At 52.7% G+C, this 14,762-nt stretch overlaps 1 protein-coding gene across 1 annotated transcript; it reads left to right on the top strand.

Annotated features, from left to right (window-relative positions):
* The first annotated feature begins 3,899 nt into the window (after positions 1-3,899).
* On the top strand, positions 3,900-6,655 carry KLHDC7A (kelch domain containing 7A). Its single transcript, XM_024217306.1, has one exon. The coding sequence runs from the start codon at positions 3,900-3,902 to the stop codon at positions 6,549-6,551; it is 2,652 nt and encodes an 883-aa protein (XP_024073074.1). The 3' UTR covers positions 6,552-6,655.
* Positions 6,656-14,762: the final 8,107 nt, after the last annotated feature.

The raw sequence follows: 14,762 nt of genomic DNA, 5'->3' as shown, positions 1-14,762 counted from the left end.
ATCCCCCTACATCTCCTGGAAACACACACCACATACCCCACACACACACACACACACTCACCGAACACCTATCCCCCTATAGCTCCTGGACACACACCACATACCCCCCCACACACACACACACACCGAACACCTATCCCCCTACATCTCCTGGACACACACACACACCACATACCCCCCCACACACACACACCGAACACCTATCCCCCTACATCTCCTGCACACACACCACATACACCTCACACACACACACACACACACACACAACGAACACCTATCCCCCATATCTCCTGGACACACACACAGACACACCACATGCACACACTCCTAATACTTATTCACTCACATCGCAAAGATCCCTCGCACACTCAGCAAATATCTATCCAGCCACGTCTCATCGACACACATACCAAATATCTTCCTCTATACACACTTATCCACAAACATCTCACCCCCATCCCCCAAACACCTACGCACGCATATACCGGTGCACCCCTCATCCACATATACCACAACAACTACAGACCAACTTTTCACCTCACAAACACACACTGCTCACCTGCTTCACTACATACACACTCACTCACACCCAGCTCTACATCAGCTGTAACACACACACACACACGCCTCCCAAACTTATCCTCTCACATCACAAGTACACACTGCATACACTGCGTACAGATTGGCCACACACAATACACACTTCCCACAGATTTCCAGCACAAATGGATCCCGTGCAACACAACCATACACCACACACACATCCACCCCTTTCAGCCTTACCCACCCATATCCCAAGTGCACAGGATGTACCCTACACTACTCACCCACTTCACACACCAGCCACTTACTTCACACGTTTATGTGTAAATACACACACACACCACAGCTACCCACCCATCTCCCCAGAGCTACATCCTATACCACCACACATACCACACGCCCCAAGTCCCTATCCACCCACATTACACACACCAACAACCGCCCACCATCCACGTGTACCACAGCACACACAGACCTCCCCACTCCAGTCACAAACTCACATCACACGTCCCGCCCTCACCCAGCCCCAAAAAATAGAATAAAAATCATCCCGCTCGGGGAAGAGAAAGAACAAACAGGCAGGAAACATTCTCCGGATTAAATGAGAAGCTAATCCCATTTAAGATAGGCCTGTTTGTTTGCATTGCATTAGATTGTTTTATCCTCCCCCTGAGCAAACTGAGGAGCTCCCTGGTTACTCTCACGTGACACTTGGCACACACACACACGGCCTAATATAGACTTCCAATTATCTTTTAATTTCGCTCCTGTCTTCATTTGTTCATTTTACTCTTTTTTTTTTAAGCAATAATTTATTTCGCTCCAAGTCGGCTATGGCTGCTCCGGAGACTGCCTGCGCCTGCCATGCTCAGCCCGCTGGAGCAAGAGGACTTTGTGACTTTCCCTTCACTCGCCATTACTGAACTTCAGGTCACCACGTCTCCCTGGGAAGGAGGCAGACTGGGAATGCCTCCCTGCCCGTTCCTGCCCCTGCCTCCTTCCCTGCAGGGCCGGCTCCAGGCACCAGCCCACGAAGCACGTGCTTGGGGCGGCACCTTGGGGTGGGGCGGCACTCGGGTTTTTATTAATTTATTTATTTATTGGTTCGTAGGGGCAGCGCTGGAGGGTTTTTTTTGTTTCCGCGGCACGGCGCTCGGAGGGGGGCGGGGGCTGGTGCGGCACGGCGCTCAGGGGGTGGGGGCTGGCGCGGCGCTTGGAGGGGGTGGGGCTTCGGGAGGTGCGGTGCTGGGGGGGCGGGGGCTTGCGCGGCACTCGGGTGTGGGGCTTCGGGCGCGTGGTGCTGGGGGTTGGGGATTTCAGCTGCGCGGCACTCGCAGGGAGGTACGGCGGCGCGGCACTCGCGGAGGGGGTGGTACGGTGGGGCGGCGCTCTTCTTTTTTGCCTGGGGCAGCAAAAATGTTAGAGCCGGCCCTGCTTCCCTGGCCCGGGGCACTCAAATTCATGGCTACGTACTCACACGACCGACGGAGCCTCGGCGCAGAGAGGGGTGACATAGTGTTCCCACCACCTGCTCCGCCTGAGGGGAACGGGCGGTGGGACATCCCCCCCGGCAAGTGCTTTGGGGAGGGAGGATGAGGCGCAGGGAGAGGAGGGGCTGTGAACCGCATCTGGGAACGAGCACCCCAGGCCGGATCCTCTGCTGGTGTAAATCAGCATTGCTCCATTGACGTCACTGGAGTTTTACGTCAATGGACACCGGCCGGGGATCTGGCTCTACAATGCTATTTGCAAGGTTAGAAAGGCAGCCAGGCTGCCCCCAGAGCTGCTCCGGCTGCAAGGGGCCGAGGCCTCCCACAAGGAAGCTAGAGGATGCAGGGTTGTGGTACATGGCCAGTCTTGAATCTGCCCCTGAACTTTGGGGTGCAGAGCCCGCTGTGATGTTATCCCCCTAGAAGCGAGGGAATGCTTTGAAGGTTTGTAAGCAGCTGGCATTCCCACCCTGCTCCTAAAGCAGCACATTCACACGCTGGCCCAAACTTTCCCCTCCCCTGGGCATTTGCCTTTATGGTTCATTTAAACACCACCACCACATAAATCTCAGTTCAGGCTTTGCCCTAAGCGTGGCTATTCTTCGGGCTTTTCCAAGATGGATGGACGGATGGATTGACACACAGACCCTGCCTCAAAGAAAGACTCGACCCTTTATACCTCTAAGTTGGAACTAACAGGATCTCCCGGTTCTGACATCCACCGTCAGCCCAGTTTTCAGCAGGCAGACACCCCCCGCGTGAGAACGCCGCCACAACTGGCACCTTTGCTGTCAGCAGATAAGGACTAGCCAGGCCATGACGCTGGGCTGTCCTCTCACCAGGACAAGGCGTGCCTCCAAGGCCAGGAGTGAGGTTCACTGGCAGGGCAGTATGCAGGGAAACGTTTCAAAGTGATCTGTTCCGGGTGGGTAAACAGGGGACTTCACGCTCCAGGACTGTCAATCCTGCCCCTGTTCCTCTACTCACTCCCCATCCATGGGCCCACCAAGCCCTGAGAGAGCCTCATCAACTCCTCCTGGCAGTGGCCAAGCTGGCCGTCCATCAGTACAGGAGGCGGGAGACGGATGGGGGTCAGTCCTCTGCGACTGTGTGGCCTTTTTCCAGCCCCTTCTCCAGGCATGCATCCTGTAGGTGGTATCCCATCTCCTTGGACTCCTTCTCACATCAGTGGTTCTCTTCTTGGCATCCCTCAATTTGACCCTGTGACCCTCCCTCCCCACCCACCCCCAGCAACACGCACGCAGTTTGCTCATTCTTTGTCCCCAGTAATCGGTTAAATTCTCAGTTCCTGGCCCCTCCCTCACCTGAGATGGGGGCGGGGGCTTTCATTCTTTTCATGGGCTCCTCCCACCATCCCAGGATTTAAATAGGCCGGTCCTTTTCCCCAGCTACTATATTCGTGATAAGCTGAAAACAAACGGGCCCTTTTAAAAAAAAAAATGTGTTTAAAGGCACGGAGAAAAGTCTGTGGGCTGGCTTGGGAAGCTGTTTTCACCCCTCCTTTGCCTTTCTACTTGTATTTTTTCTAAGCCTCTCTGTTTACCCGGCTAATAAAGCCAGCTCCGTGTCACTCACTGTCTGTTGCCTGGCATGCACATTTGCACCTGAGCCCAGCCCAACCCACCTTGCTCAAATATGCAAAGCTGCTATGGAAAGCAGACACTGCATGCTCCAGCCGCCAGCTGGAAGCCTGTGCCGGGCTACCTGCCGCAGGTGAAAGTCACCTTGCCCCCAAACGCCTCGGGGAGCTCAGAGAGAGAGGCCTGCTTTGTCTTGAGCTTGTCCCAGCTTGGCAATCATTAATCAGATTCTTCACATTCCTGACTGCTGGCCTGTTATGGAAGAATGACCAACGGGGCTCAAGTCAGCCGGGACTGGCAGTCAGACATGCAGCTTGCCGGGAAGCTGGCATTTTCCGCAGCGGCTCTGCTCCTACTGACTTTGGCTTATAGGTTCTATAAGTCCCGACCATCCAGCAGCGGGATCCGAAAAGCTGACCATGTGACGGAGCAGAGAGAAAAGGCTGGATCCGGAAGGGGAGGCGCAGAAGAAACCTCACAGGGACTCAGGTACAGGCAAGTCAGCAGCAATGGGGTGAGGCCAAGCACCAGCAAAGGGAATCAAAGTGCGCTCCTGGGTGGGACGGTCGCGGCGGGAACGCGGGGCCCACAAAGCACACCGCCCAGGGAAGATCAAAGGCTGCCGAAGGGGGAGGAGGAGGAGAAAGAGAAGGGAAAGGAGGCTGGTCAGCTGGTCGCCGAATCGCAGCCAGACAAAAAGCAGCCTGTTTCTGAGGGAGAGGGGCAGAGTCCAGGTGTGGTCCCGAGCGTGGCGACGGCAGACGGTGCAGAGCAGGAGGCGCCAGTGGCAGGAACAGAAGCCGGAGGTCAGCGTAAGGTTTGCGGTCTGGCAAGCAAACCGGACAGCTCCGTAGATGACAGCAGGGGGGCCAGCTGGGCCGTAGCCTCGCAGCCGTCTGGGTGTAGCGTCAGCCTCAGGCACAGTCCTTGCAGCACCCAACCAGGAAATGCTGCTGAGCTCCCAGCAGCTGACAGATCCGCCCCGAGCACCGAGGAGGAGGAAGCGGGAGACATGAGTGAGAGTTTGGCCTGGAACCAGGAGGCCTCGGCTGGCCACGAGAGGATTCAGACCCTCAATGCTACATCAGACATGGGCTTAGCCATCAACCAAAGCGATAAGAGGTCTGATGCCTCCTACACGTTCTCCTCCGTTACAAAGATACAGGTGGAGGAAAACTATATTAAAGAGAGGAAGCCCAGGGAAGAAAAGCCATGGCCGTCCACATCCTCCGCCACTAGCCTGCGAGGCAAGGTCTATGACTACTACGTCCAGTCCACCTCGCAGTCTGTGTCGAAGGAGCGGCCCGGCTCGTACACCGACTCACTCTACGACCCCGACAAAATCCATGAAGAGCTAAGTGAATATGAGACTTGGCTGCGCCTGTCTACACCCCAAGAACCAGCCGGTGGGTCGGCAGTGGGAGACGAAGACCGAGCTTCACCGACAGCAAACATCCCACCCCTCTCTCCCAGTCTCCTGCCTTCCAGACATCCCGCGGAGAGCGGGGAGCCTGCAGACTGGGGTGGTGCATCTGATCCGGGCAGCGCCTTCTCGCCCGCCCACAAGACAGCTGAACCGGAACGCAGGTTCGGCAGGAAAGAGAGTTTCCATCAAATTGCAGATAACCCCGAACTTCAGGTGCAGATGGAAGGGTTCGGGGCTTTGACACCAGCCGGCAGATCTGACTCAAGCACTCCCCCGGCCAGTCCCCTCCCCTCCAGCTCCATCGTTTCCCTGGTGGAACCGTTTCACAGCCTCCAGCCTCGTGCAAGCAACGAAGCCAGAGTGGAACTCATTGCTGGTGCCAACTTCTTCAAAGTCCCATTAAGCTTGCAGTCCGACGTGGACATCCACCTGGATTTGGGGAACTGCTATGATGTCCTGTGCATGGCCAAGCAGCAGAAACTGGACAGTCTCCAGGAGGCAGCGTATAAAGTCATGAGCGACAATTACCTCCAGGTCCTGAAGAACCCGTCTATCTACGGGCGCCTCAATGCCAGGGAGAGGGAGCTGATCCTCCTGAGGAGGATGAAGGGCAGAAAGTACATCACCGTGGCAGACGTCAGCACGCAGGAGCGAAGCTTGCACACCAGCAGGCTCTGTTACTACGATAACGAAGGCGACGTCTGGCATCCCCTGTCCTATATGCCAGTGGAGGCGGTTTCTAGGGGATGCGCCGTCTGCAGCATGTTCAATTACCTCTTTGTGGTGGCTGGCTGCGAAGGGCTGGGCCAGCACCAGAAGCCTTCCAACAGGGTCTTCTGCTACAACCCCCTGACCAGTATCTGGCAGGAGATCTGCCCACTGAACCAAGCCAGGCCTCACTGCAAGCTTGTCGCCTTGGATGGATACCTGTATGCGATTGGGGGAGAGTGCCTCTATACTGTGGAAAAGTATGACCCCCGCCAGGACCGGTGGGCCTTCACCGCGCCGCTGCCCAATGATACCTTCGCCGTCGCCCACACCGCGACGGCGTGCGACGGGGAGATTTACGTGACCGGGGGCACACTGCGCTACATGTTGCTCCGGTATGTCAGCCGGTCAGACAGCTGGAAGGTCAGCATCACCAGCGGGAGCAAGGACCGGACCACCGAAATGGTGACCGCCAGTGGCTTCATCTACCGCTTTGACCTCAACCGCAGCATGGGCATCAGCGTCTACCGCTGCAGCCCGAAAGCCAAGCTGTGGTACGAGTGCGCCACCAAACGCATGCCCTTCCCACCCTGCTTCCAGTGTGCCGTGGTGGAGAACCTGGTTTATTGCATCAGCCGCCAGTTCAACCTCAGGTTCCTGGCTGACCACGTCTCGCCGCGCTTCGGAGTCAAGGAGTTACAACTTTTCCCTTCCCCCCGGGGGACCCTCCTCCCCGTCGTCCTGGTGCTGCCAGACAGAGACACGGTGCAAACAAGGGTCTGATGGGAAGCTAAACAAACCCTGATTCTTCTCTCTTCTTTTGTCCTGTGCTCAAGGGCCAAAGGCAGCTCCCGGAGCCTGAGCACGGAACTGGGAGTCTGGTCAAATCCAGACTTCCCTGAAGTCTGGGGATATTCACTTCCACGGTTCTAATTCAGCCCATTCTAGAGATGATCCAACAGTGGCATTAGGATCCAAACTTGGGGGAAGGGCTTCTATCCTTGGTTCAAGCCCTTCTCTAACTAAAAAGCAGCCGATGGCCATCCAGTCCCTGGAGGGCGGGGAGGAACAAAGCTGGCTAACTGTATATTTCCATGGCTGGCAAACGCCTCCCACTTGCAGTTCCCGTTCAGCGGCCACAGAAGATGCAAACAGCGGGTTGGGTGGGTGCATTTTTGGGCGGGCTATTTAAATGCCCGTAAATGTGGGTGCAAATTAAATGCAGGCCTCGGGCTCCTGGGAAGTTGCCAAAGTGGCCGTGGGTGGAGCAAAGTTTGGGACCCCGCTGTAAAGTCATTGTCCACTGTGCCTGGTGAGATACATCGCTACATCTTACAGGCCAGGGGTGTTTATTATGTACCAGAAAGACAGTTGCAAGGGGAGCTCCCTGGAGGTTTTTCGAGCGTGCGGGTGGAGATGGGGAGTCTGAAAGGGACAGCATCCAGCCTCTGTCCTATACACCAGTGCCATGCCAAGGACTTCAGCTGCCTGGGAGGGCTGGAACTGAGGCAGGATTCGGCCACTGGCATCATCACCTAAAGCAAGCAGCTGAGCTGCGACCCCCCAAGTCCCCGGGTGGGCAGCCCCAGCAGGGAGGTCGGGAGCGGAATGGGCTGCAGTTGCGGAGCCAGCTCAGGGCCGTGGCATCAGGGCACCAAGGGGGGAGCGGGCCTTGTTTATGCCCAGGCCATGATCATTCAGTGAGTAAAGAGACAACTTCAGCCTCTGCCGGGCCTGCCAAGACGGCGCTTTCCAACAGCACGCTACGCTTTTAAAAGGCTAGAGAACTGGGCCGCTTCCAAACCTAGCCCCAAGGCCCAGCCCACACTGAACGCAGTTGCAGTTTTCATGGCAAACGTCAGTGAGTAGAACTTTGCCCCAGCTCCTGAGCCAAGCATGGAGATCAGCTACCTGCTCTGGGCCTGGTTCACCGCTATATATATATATATGGAGCTATACCTATCTCATAGAACTGGAAGGGACCCTGAAAGGTCATTGAGCCCAGCCCCCTGCCTTCACTAGCAGGACCAAATACTGATTTTTGCCCCAGATCCCTAAGTGGCCCCCTCAAGAATTGAACTCACAACCCTAGGTTTAGGAGGCCAATGCTCAAACCACTGAGCTATCGCTGTCCTGCAGTCCCTTTGCACTAGCTATGAAAAGCAGCGGCCCAGTCCCCCGGCGCACAAGGCTCTCCTTACAGCTATCTGTGCTCCCCGCTCCTCCTCCTCAGCAAGAGCTCCAGGTACAAGGGGCATTCTGGGCACGTCAGGCGCAGCTGAGGGAAGGAGGAGTGTGTGGCTGGGGTCGGTTTCTGTCCTGGTGATTCCCTGCTCGCCATAATGGGTATAAGGCAAATGGGTGAAAGTTAAGAATCCACTAGCAGGCACAGAATCTGGGGGGACGTATGCCCCCCCAACCCTCTTTAGCCCTTACCCCCAATGCCTTCATATCTCAAAAAGCCCTCTGCTGCATTGATTAATTGCAATATCTTTATATTACGGTCGCACCTACAGTTTCCAGTCTGGATCAGTCCCCACTGACGTACAGCCGCATAAGGCTAACTGTTGTGCTTTGGTCAAGTCATTTAACCGCTCTGTGCCTCAGTTTCCCCAGCTGTAAAACGGGGATAACGATACTTCGCTACCTTACAAAGCATTGCTAAGCTAATTCAAGTCAGCAAAGAACATGAAAGCCCTTCCGTGCAAGATGCTATCTCTTTATTGATCTTAGGGATATCCAAAGCACCTCTTGTCTAGTTATCTAAATGCTATAGAAGTACAAATGTTTGGTATTAAATAAAACTAACCAAGATTGGGTGTTGTGCATCTTTTAAAATCTGTAATCGAACCTACAAGAAAGGAAGAGAACAGTAACAATATTCTGAAGTGAGTTAGCAAATTAAAACAAGAATGGCTTTGCAAAAAGTTTTAATAGGCACAACTGCCGTAATATCTGATCCTGCAAATGGAGCCAGTGCAGCTGTCTATCGGTCAAGCAGATGCTATGGTATAAGTGTGCCAATTATCTCAGCTCTGACTGGCTCGGGGCAAAAGGGATTGCACAAGTTTACATCTGTTTTTGAAGGAGGCACTACAAGGTAAAATCCCTTAACAAGAGCAAATGAGTCCCTTAACATGATGGCTGGGACCAAGGTGTGACCTTGCACCCCAGAATGCTTTATAGAAATATGCTTATGAATGTAAATATGACATAACTGGAATATGTTTTATGCTAGATATGCCATGTAACATATCTTTGCAAAGGTTATTTCTACTGAATGTATTCATCCTATTCGTATGCATGTATCATTCTAATATCTGAAGTTCTGAGCGTTGGCTTTATGCTTGTATTTAAAGTGTTTGCTGTAGATAGCACCTAAGGCAGATTTGATCAACATAGTGTGAAGGGGTTATTCAAGTAAATGGAAGTACTTGGCAAACGATGGACCTTGATAGATGCCAATCCACAGCTGAGCTTTCCTGGGAACGTCCCTATAGAGAACTGAGTCATGCATGGACTTGTGACTTGCTCATGTGACTCCAAAATTCCATCTTGTAGCTGGATTCTACACAGGGGGAGGGAGGGGTGTCCACCCACAAGAGAAAGTCTATTTAAACCCCTGGGAGACCCTTCCATTTTGTCTTCAGCTGGCTCAAGAGATAGCCTCTCCACCCCCAAAGGATACCTGAAAGAAACTGGAACAAAGGACAATAACCAGAGGGGTGTGAGTGATTGCTGGACCCAGACTAGAAGGAGGCTAGTCTGTAAAAGAAGCTTATTGAAACATCTCTGAGGGTGAGATTTTTATCTGTATTCAGTTTTCTTACTGTATTAGGCTTAGACTTGCGTGTTTTATTTTATTTTCCTTGGTAATTCACTTTGTTCTGTCTGTTATTACTTGAAACCACTTCAATCCTACTTTTTGTATTTCATAAAATCACTTTTTACTTATTAATTAACCCAGAGTATGTATTAATACCTGGGGGGGGGGCAAACAGCTGTGCATATCTCTCTATCAGTGTTATAGAGGGTGAACAATTTATGAATTTACCCTTTATAAGCTTTATACAGAGTAAAACGGATTTATTTGGGGTTTGGGAGCTGGGTATCTGAGTGCTGGAAACAGGAGCGCTTCTTAAGCTGTTTTCAGTTAAGCCTGCAGGTTTTAGGGGACGTGGTTCAGACCTGGGTCTGGGTTTGTCGCAGGCAAGCGTGTCTGGCTCAAACAAGGCAAAGCCCTGAAGTTCCAAGCTGGCAGGGAAAGCAGGGGCAGAGGTAGTCTCAGCGCATCAGGTGGCAGTCCCCAGGGGGTTTCTGTGATCCAACCCATCACACAAGGAAAAGAAACTTTAGGAGTAAAATTAAAGGTGTGAATTTTATCACAGTCCTAGAGGAGGAGCACCAGGGAATGGTGATATCAAGGTCTGATCCAAAGCCCACTGAAGTCAATCAAGAAAGCGTGCCTCTCAGCAGAGATAGACAGACTTGTGCAAGCTTCACTCAAGCCATCGGGCTAAAAATAGCAGTGTGGACGATGCAGCTCCAGTTGAGGTTTGGACTAACCCCTCAGGTCCAAGGCTGCCTGCCGCAGACGGTGGCTAGCCTGGGCCACTGCTGGTGCTGGCCATTCTGAAAAAAATCAGGGGCAATTTGAAAACCATTTTTTTGGAAATTTTCATCAAATCAAAAAGAAAAAAAAATTATTTGGCCGTCAAAGCATTCCGTTCAGCCCCAAACTAAATCTTTCCATTTTGAACCTTTTAAAAACATATTTTTTTAAATAATTAATTAAATTGAAGGAAAGTTCTAAATAAAAAGTTGCTTCGATTCGAAAAAAATCAAAATGTTTGATTTTAAAAAGGGCCAAACAAAATAGTTGTTCTTTGCGGGGGGTTCGGCTGAAACAATTCAGCAAAATCAACACGTTTGCAACGTGTTTTGGCATTGCTGAATCTGCCTTTTTTTTTTTTTTTTCAAAATTAAGAAACACAATGTTTGGCCAACAATGTCACCCAGCTCTCATCAATGGTTCATGACCCTGAACTAATGCTAGCAAATGTGATAGAGTCAGTATGGGTCCTTGATTGTGCGTGGGGTTTTGTGGGTCCTACAGAATGGTTCACTCAGCCCTAATGTGAACCCAGGTGTCCTGACCAAAATTCCAAATTGGGGTTATGTCTCTCTAAAATTTCCCCTATCCTTTCAGTTGTATAAATCGTTCTTCATTAATTGTCCTTCTGAAACTACTACACAGCCTTGCTATGGGCTGTCAAACAGCTGCCATGCTCAATCTCAGAGGTGGCTGCATTTCCATGGTGGGGGAGGGATCTCCGGTATATGCCTTACCTGGCTTGCAAAGGACAGAGTGCTGAGGATTAACGAAAGCTTATAAAATGCTTAGTGATAAAAAAAAAACCGATGGTGCTGCAGAGGCACAAAGTATGATTATGTATTACTCGCTTTTGATATCAGTATATTTGACCCAAGGTTAATGTTCTTTAAAGGTACATTTTGCGGGCGTGAATGTGGAAATATCCTCGCTGCCGTTTTTAATTTTTAAACTCCTGCATCTCAATTTTACAAAGATTAGTACTGTGTAATCACATGCCCTATTACGGTAGCCTTATTACTGCAAATGCCCCAAATTGCATAATTAAGATCCATAACCTGCCATAATCATTAATGCGCGTTCCATCCCGGGTGTTTCAAAATACTGTTTTGTCAAAGCACCACAAGCAATTAATCAGGAGTGCGCAGTAAGTGATCACAAGTTTTTAATTTGCAGGGAGGTCTAGTGGTTTTTGAGCATGCATGAAGCCAAACTGTTCCAAAGGCCATTAAAATCAGTGGAGGGGGGAAGGATTCCATTGACTGCAGTAGGTTTCGGATCGGCCCCTAAAAGAGGATAGCGAAGTGCTCGCCAGGGCCTTGATCCTGCAAACTTTTCTACAGGTGCTTAGTTTTACACATGCAGGTAGCCCCCTTGATTTGAAAGGAGCTGCTCGCGTGCGTGAAGTTAAGAACCTGTGTAAGTGTGAGCAAGGCCCATATGTCTGCAGGGTTTAAATGCAAAGAAGGACTATTGACAATGCAGTGGAAACAACTAAGGGTGGTGGGAGGAAACCAAGTAAAGAACCGTTTAGGATGAAATGTCGGGTGTAAGCCAACCTTCAACTATTGGGGGTTAGGCGTAGATTTCACTAGGGGCAGGTTATCCCATAAATGCCTAAATTGGCATTTCATGCACATTCCTCTAAAGCATCTAGTAGCAGCCTTTCTCGCAGGGTCTGATCCAGTATGGAAATTCCAATCAAAACCCAGCCTAACCAGGAGATCGATTATGCGGTAGAAGAATCTCCTAAGAGATGAGCCAGCGGCTTGGGCACTAGCTTGGGACATGAAGACCTGGAGTCAAGTCCCTGCTCTGCCACAAACCTCCTGTGTGACCCTGGACATGTCACTTAGCCTCTCTGTGCCTCAGTTCCCCAAGCTGTACAATGGGGTTAATAGCCCTGCCCTCCCTCAGATGGGTCATGTGAGGATCGATACATTAAGGATTGCGGGTGCTCAGATACTATGGTAATGAGAGACAGAGTAGTACCTTAGATAGATTTCGTTTAAAACAACAGAACGGCTTTGGAGACCATAGCAGAGAGAACAATAGTTCATTGGATTGCATAGACCAGGGGTGGCCAACCTGGGGCTCCGGAGCCACATGCAGCTTCTTGTCTAGGCACCGACTCCGGGGCTGGACCTACAGGCGCCAACTTTCCAATGTGCCGGGGGGCGCTCACTGCTCAACCCCCAGCTCTGCCACAGGCCCTGCCCCCACTCCACCTGTTCCCGCCCCCTCCCCTGAGACTGCCGTGCCCTCGCTCCTCCCCCCCACCCTCGAGCCTCCTGCATGCCACGAAACAGCTGATTGGAAAGTGCGGGGAGGGAGGGGAAGGTGCTGATCGGCAGGGTTGCCAGTAGGCAGGAGGCACTGGGAGTGGGGGGGAGCCGATGGGGGGCTGCTGACATATTACTGTGGCTCTTTGGCAATGTACATTGGTAAATTCTGGCTCCTTCTCAGGCTCAGGTTGGCCACCCCTGTGCTAGACTATGTGAGGCTAATGGATTGTTCCCATCTCCAGTTCGTATGAGAGTGAGGGACTAATAGCTTTGAATTGGCTTTGACGCCAGGCAGATGATGGGAAATCTCCCCTCCTCCCACCCATGCACTCTCCAAATTATTAGTCATTCTGTTTAGCTTGAGGTGACATTTGTAAGATTAGGAGCATGAGGGACGTTCTGTGTCTGAGTACGGGCGGTTCTGAAGGCACCTGGATGCTGAGCAGATGTCAGGTAACCATGTTGAGTTAGCCCTGCTCAAAAAGCACCTGTGCACTTGTCAACTGAATGACTTCTGGGCAGGGCCGGCTTTAGGAAGTGCGGGGCCCAATTCGAACATTTTCGGAGGGGCCCCAGCAGGGATGACTAACCAAAAAAAAAAACGTAAAAAAAAAGCCTTTCATTTCTTCCATGTATTATTTACTTTCCATAACTATATAAATAATAAAATTATATATTATGTACATTGCGACATATATGCTGTTGGTCGGTTATTAATGAGCTCGGTTTCACATGTGTGGGTCCCCGCCACTCCCTGGGGGTGGTGTGCACATGTGTGGGTCCCAGCTGCTCCCTGCCCCCCTCATTGAAGCAGGTGTGCAGGGTTACTGCCCTGGGAACTGCAGGGCACCAGTGGACATGGGGCTGGCTGGAGGCAGGGCAGGGGCTGACTGGAGATAGGATCTGGCTGCAGGCAGGGCAAGGGGTGCGGGGCTGGCTGGAGACAGGGGTGTGTGGGGTGGGCTGGCTGGCTTCAGGCAGGATCACAGGGGTGTGTGGCAGGGGTTGGCAGTGCTGGAGACAGAGGAGTGCGGGACTGGCTGGCTTCAGGCAGGGGGGTGCGGCAGGGGTTGGCTGGAGACAGGGCAGAGGGTGCGGCAAGGGTTGGCTGCAGGCAGGGCTGGCTGCAGGCAGGGCGGGGGGGCGGGGCTGGGGCGGGCAGGACAGGGGGTGCAGCAGGGGCTGGCTGCGGGCAGGGGATGCAGCAGAGGCAGCTGGAGCCCCGGCCCTTTAAATAGCCCCCGGAGCCCCCTGCTATCCCAGGGATCTGGGGGCTATTTAAAGGGCCCGGAGCGCCCCTGCTTCTACCGCGCCGGCCCTTTAAATAGCCGAGGGAGCCCTGGGGAAGTGGTGGGGCTCCAGCGGCTATTTAAAGGTCCGGGGCGGTAGACGCAGCAGGAGTCCTGGACTTTTTAAATAGCCCCCAGAGCCCCGCAGCCCTACCCCAGGGCTCCAGCAGTGGGGCTCTGGTGGCAATTTAAAGGGCCTGGGGGCCCAGGCCCTTTAAATTGCCCCCTGGGGAAGCTGGGCCATTCCGGTACGCCGTACTAGGGCTTGGGCACGGGGCCCTCTTAGGTGCGGGGCCCGATTCAGGGGAATTGGTTGAATTGGTCTAAAGCCGGCCCTGCTTCTGGGTGTGGGTGTGGGTGTCTGTGTCTATGTCCCTTGCTACAGGCTGTGTCAGAACCAAACACAAAACAGCTGCTGCCTCGAGCAGACAGGGAGAGGCCTGGAAATTGAGAGGCACAGAAAACAAATGTCAGACAAACAAAAATTGCTCAGGTCCCACAGCGCATCCTGCACTAACAGCCACATGGGAGCCTTCTGAAAAGGAAACGCAAAGTTGGTACCCATAACCTGATGGCTTTTAGCAGCACATCAGTTGACCTGAAGAAGGAAGCCAGGACTCCCGGGCAGGCAATGCAGCAGCACTGGTGAAACACGGAGGGGACCTCAGCTCCAAGGTGTAACGGGCAGCGAGCGGGGTGGGATTCTGGGGTCTGATTTTCAGGGGTGCCGAGCATCCACAACTCTCACTGAAATCAACAGGAGCCGCTGGTGCTCAGTGCCTTTGCACATCAGGCCCCGGGTTCCTGA

The sequence above is a fragment of the Terrapene carolina genome, unplaced genomic scaffold, assembly GCF_002925995.2.
Source record: "Terrapene carolina triunguis isolate 2854851 unplaced genomic scaffold, T_m_triunguis-2.0 Scaffold714, whole genome shotgun sequence".
In the NCBI taxonomy this organism is placed as follows: Eukaryota; Metazoa; Chordata; order Testudines; family Emydidae; genus Terrapene; species Terrapene triunguis.
The sequence above is the reverse complement of the archived record's forward strand: the minus strand, read 5'-3'. Positions and strand labels throughout refer to the sequence as shown.